General features: G+C 46.5%; 1 protein-coding gene across 1 annotated transcript in view; it reads left to right on the top strand.

Moving 5' to 3' along the window:
• Cpm (carboxypeptidase M) overlaps window positions 1-8,584 on the top strand; it is a 58,934-nt gene that overhangs the window by 41,467 nt on the left and 8,883 nt on the right. Inside the window, exons 5-7 of the mRNA XM_021205378.1 lie at window positions 1,310-1,494; window positions 2,747-2,917; window positions 7,298-7,450. Of these exons, the coding sequence (XP_021061037.1) occupies window positions 1,310-1,494; window positions 2,747-2,917; window positions 7,298-7,450 (509 nt within the window). The remainder of the gene's footprint in view (window positions 1-1,309; window positions 1,495-2,746; window positions 2,918-7,297; window positions 7,451-8,584) is intronic.

Raw genomic sequence — 8,584 nt, 5'->3', positions numbered from 1 at the left:
AGAAATCCGCCTGCCTCTGCCTCCCGAGTGCTGGGATTAAAGGCGTGCGCCACCACACCTGGCCTAATTTCTTATTTAATGTCTTTCTCTCCACCAAACTGCAAGCTATTTAGAGTACTTTATCATTTTGGTTTTGTTTTTTTGTTTTTTTTTTTGTTTTTTTTTTAATCTTTGTTAGTTCCCCATTGCCCTGCAGAGTGGCTCTCAACCTTGCTGATGCGGCCTCCCTTTAACACAGTTCTTCACGTATGCTGACGCCCAACCATAAATTATTTTCGTTGCTACTTCATAACTGTGATTTTGTTACTGTTATGAATTATAATGTAAATCTCTGATATGCAGGCTAGCTGATATGTGACCCTTGAGGAAGGGTGGTTCAGCTTCCCCTCCCCCCAAAGCATAGGTTGAGAACGCATAGGTTGAGAACCACCACCAGCCTAGCATATTACACAGACCCTCCCAAATCGGTTGATTAATCCAAGAGCCTAAGAAGTCTGGCTGTTACAGTGTGGTCCAGTGGTGCGTCTTGTTTCAAACTGCCTCAGGGAGTTTAGAGTTTCTCCAGTGATTAATATACACATATATTTGCACAGTTTATAAATTTGTGGCGTTTGCCAAAAATAAGTAAAATCTCACCACTGGATTCCTTTCCTCTTTAACTTTTCTAGCATGGTTAGGCACGGTCATGCCGGCGCTCTGAGCTTGTCTGTATAAGGTAGCCAGTTTCTGACCTTGGCTACTGCATAAGGAACATTGCTAGGCATAGTCACCAGAGCCTTTTTATTAACTGTTGGGTCTGAAATGGCAAGTTTGAGAAGGGCAAAGCAGGCAGGGTATGTGTCAATCTCTGGTCTGAGACAGTCAGCCTGGGGCTATGTGTCTGGGCTCTCAGTGGGCTGTCACCTGGATTCCTCGTTGTTCTACGGAGCCCACATGTGGCTACCAGCAGTGCCTCAGAGTCTAAAAGGCGCTGTTCCAAGAACACAAAGTCCCAGAATGCAAACAACTGTCCAGCCTTTGCATATGTCACAGTAGCTAATGTCTCGACAAAGCAAGTCACACAGTAGGGAACGGGACTTTAGCTATGATTCCTGAGAGGCCTCCAAAGCAATTATCCACTGAACTTGAAGTCACATCTGGGAAACACCTGGAACCTAAGCCTCGGGTCTGTGCCCAGCAAGACCAACCTCCCCCCCCAACACACACACACACACCAATAAACCCTACTGTGCACAGCAAAACCAAGCCCCTCCCCCCCCCCCCCCGCACAGCTACACAATAAACCCTGCAAAATCCTTTTCTTTTAAAGGGAAAACTACAATAATTATGATCTGAACAGAAATTTCCCTGATGCCTTTGAAAATAACAATGTAACAAAGCAGCCTGAGACCCTGGCGATCATGGCCTGGCTGAAGACAGAGACATTTGTCCTCTCTGCAAATCTCCACGGGGGTGCCCTGGTGGCCAGTTACCCCTTTGATAACGGCGTGCAAGGTAAGTGATCCCCATACACCTCCACTCTGGCTGGCCTGAGCGATAAGCGCTGCACCTGTGAACTCTGCAGTCCACACCTAACTTCTCTCACTGGCCTAAAAAAGCCTAATTTCCCCACCCCTGCACAATCTCTCCTGTGATTGGTTTGTTTGTTTGGTTTTTTGGTTTTGGGGGGTTTTTTTGGTGGGGGAGGATAACAATGAATCTCGAACGTGCTGGGGGGGGGGGAGGCTGAAACAGACCGTGTAGCTTAGAGTGATCTCGAACTTCTGGTCCTCACAGGCACCATTGGGTGGCTTATGAAATACTGGGAATCAACCCCAAAGCTTTCTGCGCACTAGGCAGGCACTCACTGTGCAACCTAAGGTGTATGACCAGCTCTTCCTGTAATTCTTAACCAGTGGATGGGCAATGTGGTTGGCCACCATCTGTGAAATCCTACAGCCAGATGCAGATTGTACCACAGACTTAGGTTATGTGGCTAGAAGAAAATAAAACCAGACGGTTTATCTCTTTACCTTTTTCTTTTGCGGGGCAGAGGGGGGAATCATGTGTTCAGTGTTAACTGTTTCTAGCTCTTCTCAATCCGCCACCCCTTTGGGGGGGAAATGACCCTTTCACAGGGGTCCCCTAAGACCATCTGCATATCAGATATTTACATTACGATTCATAGCAGTAGCGAAATTACAGTTACGAAGAAGCAAAGAAAATAATTTTATGGCTGTGGGTCGCCACCCACATGAGGAACTGTATTAAAGGGTCGCAGCTTTAGGAAGGTTGAAAACCACTGCTTTAGACCCTGTAGGATGAGGTGTGTGTATGCAAAGGACCCAGCACTTAGGTCGAGACCAGCCTGTGTACACAGTGAGTTCCGGGACAGCGGGGACTCCATAGAGAGACTCTGTCTCAAAAACAAAACAAAACAAAACAAAACAAAACAAAACCACACACAAAACAACAACTGAAAGTGTGGCTGAGTACCTGTTAACCCCTGCCACCACCTAAGGAAAACAGCCAAACTCCAGAAATTGACAAGCACGGTGAAGAGCTCCCTTCATTTCTAGACTGATCAGTTTGTGACTAATACCACTACTAATAACACTTGATCACTACAAAGTAGAAAGAAGATAGAGGACATGTTCCCAGAGGTGGGAAACAAGACTGTCTGTGTGTGCCCTGACTACCGTCTGTGTGTGCCGCGACTGTGTCTGCCGCCGTGTGTTGTACGCGTCCCTTTGTCTTTCTAACACAGCTACGGGGACACTGTTGTCCCGAAGCTTAACCCCGGATGACGACGTTTTCCAACACCTGGCCTACACCTACGCTTCCCGGAATCCCAACATGACCAAAGGAGATCAGTGTAAAAACAAGAGGAACTTCCCCAACGGAATTATCAACGGCTACTCCTGGTACCCACTGCAAGGTGAGCGCCTCTTTCTCACACTATGCTCCAGTAGCCTTCACGGAAAACACCAGAGAGCGTCAACAAGGCCTTCAAGGCACAATGTATTCCTCAGTCAGGTCTCCATCCCGTAATATCACAGGCGCAGGGAAGATGCGGGGGCATGTTCCTCGCTGTCCGTGGCCTCCTTCACCCCCTATTTATTCATTTATTCTATATGCTTACTGCATCCAGGACCTCGCCAAGAAGGAAGACACAGACCTCGCCCTCAGGTGGCATGTTTATAAAGAACTGGGTTACAGTGCCCTTAGAGTAGGAAGCAAGATTTAGAAAAGCCACAGGTGTGCGCAGCAGGGAGCAAGCGGTGTAGATCTTAGAGGAAGGTGGGACTTAGTCCCTCCTACAAGGACAGCTGCCTCGAAGCTCCCAGCATTTAGGACCGGGCAGTGGTGGAGATGGTGTGGCCAGTCTTCTTCCAAATTATAAGAGAAGTTGGATATCGTGAAGAAATGCTCTTCGGGCAACCAAGGGAAGGGGCTCTGGTTTCCCACCCTTGAATAGGATGGCCAGGCAGGGGAGGGCTGATGGTGTAGGGAGAAAAGTCACTCAGAAGGAAGACTATTGTGGTAGAGCACTGAACTATATATTCTATCATTTCCTCTCGGTAGCCATACTGGGGATTGAATCTAGGGCTTTCCACGATCTAGGCAAGCGCTCTATCATTGGGTTATCCCCGGCCCTCTTTTTTCCTTTTATTTTGAAACAGGGGCTTACTAAATTGCCCAGGTTGGCTTTGAACCTTCAAATCTCCCGCCATAGCCTCCCCAGTAGCTGGGATTACAGACAGATCTGCACCACAAGCCTTAGCGCGCTCTAACGAGTAATGTCAGCAGAAGCCCAGGGGTATATAGAAACCAGGACGTGTCTAGGAACTAAGAATCATGAGGAGGGACTTAGAGAGAAAGGGCAAGCGGTGTGACCTTGTGCTAGAGGTGAGCAGCCTTTCCCCGAGACAATCGGCCTGGCCCCTGACAGCAAGCTGCAGCCTGCATCTCTGTACATGGGCCCCTCCACAGGCGCCTTCCCCAGCTGTCACTCTGGGTGCATGGGCTGTCTAGTGATCTAGCACAAACTGGTACTTTTGTGTCTGGGTGGCCCACTGCCAATTTGGCAGATGAGGTAAATAAGCATAGACCACAATTGATGGTGTTCAGGCGGGGAGCCCAGCTAGACGCAGAGGCACCAGAAAATTCACTCTGCCCTTCCAGATCCGTTCCCACTCACCTCAGGTCTCTAGCAGAGTCCTGCTCCTCCATCTTCATCGATACAAAGGGCCTTCTGTTCCCTGGCACGACTGTCCTTCATGGTCATCTGTAAATTGCCAAGACAGAAATCCAGATGTGTGGAAATTCCCAAAGTTGCTACAAGTTATTTGCAAGTGTGCGTGTGCACAAAAATGGATTCAGAGAGAAATTCAAAATCCATAGGGTTAAAAGAAAAGAAAGAAAAAAATCTTTTTTAAAATATTTGTTTTTGGGCTGGCAAGATGGCTCAGTGGGTAAGAGCACTGACTGCTCTTCAGAAGGTATTGAGTTCAAATCCCAGCAACCACATTGTGGCTCACAACCACCTGTAATGAGATCTGACACCCTCTTCTGGTATGTCTGAAGACAGCCAGGCAGTGGTGGCACACGCCTTTAATCCCATTTAATCCCAGCACTGGGGAGGCCAAGGCAGGCAGATTTCTGAGTTCAAGGCCAGTCTAGTCTACAGAGTGAGTTCCAGGACAGCCAGGGCTACACAGAGAAACCCTGTCTTGAAAAAGAGAGAGAGAGAGAGAGAGAGAGAGAGAGAGAGAGAGAATGTATTATGTATGTATGTATGTATGTATGTATGTATGTATGTGTATTTATTTATTTAATGTATGTGAGTACCCTGTCGCTGTCCTCAGACACACCGGAAGAGGGCATCAGATCCCATTCCAGATGGTTGTAAGCCACCATGTGGTTGCATAGGATTTGAACTCAGGACCTCTGGAAGAGCAGTCAGTGCTCTTAACTGCTGAGCCATCTCTCCAGCCCAGAAGAAAAAGAAAAGGAAAAAAGAAAGAAAGAAAAAAACCTTTGGCACTAGAATCTAGGCCTATATAGATTGCTTAACATTTTGACATTTTCCTTGTGGATTTTTATTTATTTTTATTTTTTCATTTTATATATCTGAGTGTTTTTGCCTTCACGTATGTCTGCAAACCACATGTGCCACAGCAGCCAGAAGAGGGAGTCAGCGCCCCGGAGCTGGAGTGACAGTGGGCTGTGAGCTGTGGGTGCTAGGAACCAAAACTGCAGAGAGTGCTCTGACGCCCTGAGCCATCTCTCTATCCCTTGAGCATTTTGTTTAACTTAAACTTCTCCAGTGCCTGTTGGACCTGAGGACACATGTATTCTCTGGGGTGGGTCCTGTACCGGTTACTGGTAGGCTTGCTGGGACAAAGTGCCTGACAGAGCATCATTTAACTTACACTTGCATGATAGGTAGAAGCAGGGGAAACAGAGGTCACTGGGAGACCAGGGACAGATGCCACCCGCTAGCCCTATCACTGTGGCCCTGCCTCTGCCAGGAGCAGCTGAGGACTGAGTGCCCAGACACATGATCCTATGGAAGGACATTTCTCATTCAAACCAGATGAGATACTAAGAGTAATAAGGTGTAATATACTTCCTTCAGAGTTACTATAGGGCTGATGGTGTGGCTTGGTGGTGGACCACTGAACTGGTGTGATGAGATTCTGGCTAGAGCTCAGCATATAGTACAGCAAGAGAAGAGTAGGAGGAGTGGGGGGACTGTATTTCATCAAATCTAAGATGTCATTCTTATAAAATATAACATACCACCAGGAAAAAAATCCTCTCTGTTAAATACACATTTTTTCAGGCATGAAAATTTAAGACGCATAAATCCAGAGATGTCACATATGAAATTTCATGCCTTGTAAAATACACAGTAACTATAACCCTTTGAATTTCGGGTCTCCTAATGTCAAAGAATTATGAAGCACACAGGAGCGGTGACAGCTGTGTGAGCACGTGCCTGTGTCTGAACCTTCCTAGACATAGTAGCAGCCTTTTTCTGAGCCTCAGAGACATCTTATCATAAAGAAGGCCAAAGCCACAAAGGCTGCACCCTGCTCTCTGCCACCCATGGGCAAGAGTCCCTGGACCTGCTGCCCAAAAGGGGGTGATAACAGCTGTCCAGATTCCATGAGGTAGCAGAAAGATCTTAGGAAAGAATCTTAAACAAACAAACAAACAGAAAACGCCGGGCGTGGTAGCGCAGGCCTTTAATCCCAGCGCTTGGGAGGCAGAGGCAGGCGGATTTCTGAGTTCGAGGCCAGCCTGGTCTACAGAGTGAGTTCCAGGACAGCCAGGGCTGCAGAGAAACCCTGTCTTAAAAAAAAAAAAAAAAAAAAAAAAAAAAAAAAAAAAAACCTAAAATCTCAGTAAATATAAACGTCATTATTCCTCTAAAACCAGTGTCCCTGATTTTAGTTAATTTTAGAGTTTACAGAAATATTTTTAAAGATCTGGGTTTTTTTCCGTTTTGTTTTTGTGTATGTGTGTATGTTTGTGTGAGTCTATGCCACATGTGTGCAGAAGACCAGAAGAAGGGGGTCAAATCCCTTGGGGCTGGAGCTATAGGTGATTTTGAGCCACCCGATGCGGCTACTGGGCACTGAACTAAAGTTTTCTGGAAAAGTACCAGAATCCGCCTTTCCAGCCCTACAGAAATACTTTAAAAATAATCTTATTCTGCTGTCTTGCGCAGCCCGTTTAGCCCACTACTACCTTTTCGCAGTATAGGCAATAAACTAATTTTTCCTTTTTGCAGTAATTTTGACTTAAAATGTCTTTGAGAACATGAGTGCCCCATTTACACCGTCTCCAGTCCTCCTCCGAACCTCTTCTTGGTTTTGTTTTTGTTTTTTGTTTTGTTTTGTTTGTGCGTCACCACTGCCCGGCGAACCTCTTCTTAAAAATAGCCCGTATCCACATAAAGTGTAACCTCTACCCTCTAATCATGCCCTACTCCATTCTAGTTAGAATGCAATTTAAGAGAGGAAAAATGCTCTTGAAATGTAGGATTTTAAGGGAGGGGGAAATCTTTTCCCATCTCTCACTTAATTTTGGTGCGTAACTGAGTTTCAGTCAGCTCCACTCCTCATGGGACCCCCCCCCCGTGTCTGTCTGGTCACATGATGAGTTGTGAAGCCCCACATGATGTGTTAATTCAGCCAATGCCTCTTTTTCTCCCTCTTTTGCTCACTCGCATGTCTCCCGGGCACGTGATACTTGGCTCCCCTCCACCACTGGTCCCTAACAAAAATGAGATGTGCTTGCTTTGCAGGGGGAATGCAAGATTACAACTACATCTGGGCCCAGTGCTTTGAAATCACCCTGGAGCTGTCGTGCTGTAAATATCCTCGCGAGGAGAAGCTGCCGCTCTTTTGGAATGACAACAAAGCCGCTTTGATCGAATATATAAAACAGGTGCACCTAGGTTTGTGTCCTATATCTTCTTGTTAACACTCACGGCGTGGGTAGACCTTTGCGGCGAGCATATGCAAAACCTCAACCTCCTCAGGGGCTTGAGGCTGGACCTCGTTTTCTATGCCAGGACTAAGGGTTTGAATTCTAGCTGTTCGTGTTCACTCAATTTGAGGACGTAAAAGCCCAGAATACCCCTAATTTTACATATAGAATGTTATGTAAGTCTGGCAAAAAGATCAGGAAAACCGGATGTCCTCTTGCAGCATCTCCAATCAGAAGCCTAGTTGGAGCCCCTGCGTGGCTCTGCAGGTTAATGCGCCTGCACCAAGCCTGATGACCTCTGTTCATCCTGGGAGCCCACAGGGTGGAAGGAGAGACCTGACTCCTTCCTGCCAATTATCCTCTCACCTCCAAACTCTTGGGTACCTCCCCAAGACAACAAATACATAAATAAGCAAATGTAAAATTTTAAAAATAAAACCGAGTGCTGCCAGCACCCTTATAACATTACGAACATATCATTGGCTCCCTCCACCTTATGTAATCACCGTGCTGAGTCCTTCGTTGTTATTCTGACATTTAAGTTTCCGCTGGCCTTTCCCCGTGAGTCCTGGAATAACTGAACCTTTCCATCAAGGCTCTCCCGATACTGATCCTTTAGTGAGTCACTCTGAATTCTTTTGTGAAGTCACCCTTAGTCACTATCATCAAGGAGGTGTGACAAGACGTGAATATACCTCAGCCCCTCGCTGCCCTCTCTGTCATCTTTTAATCTAGCCATCGGGATGATCCACAGAGCGCTGAATCAGGGACAGCTTTGCATGCCACGTTTAATACGGTATTAGTGTGCAGAATCTGCACAGCCCGATAAACAATAGCCTAAGTAGTAAATAATAGTAATAATAAGTAATAAATAATAGCATAAGCATTGCTGGCAATGGTGCATTGAATTTACAAGTCCATTTAATTAGGCCATATCAAGAATATTTTTCCAGCCGGGCATGGTGACGCATGCCTTTAATCCCAGCACTTGGGAGGCAGAGGCAGGCTGAGTTCGAGGCCAGCCTGGTCTACAGAGTGAGTTCCAGGACAGCCAGGGCTATACAGAGAAACCCTGTCTCGAAAAACCAAAAAAAAAAAAAAA

The sequence above is a fragment of the Mus pahari genome, chromosome 9, assembly GCF_900095145.1.
Source record: "Mus pahari chromosome 9, PAHARI_EIJ_v1.1, whole genome shotgun sequence".
Classification (NCBI taxonomy): domain Eukaryota; kingdom Metazoa; phylum Chordata; class Mammalia; order Rodentia; family Muridae; genus Mus; species Mus pahari.
This window is presented reverse-complemented; position numbering and strand designations above follow the sequence as displayed.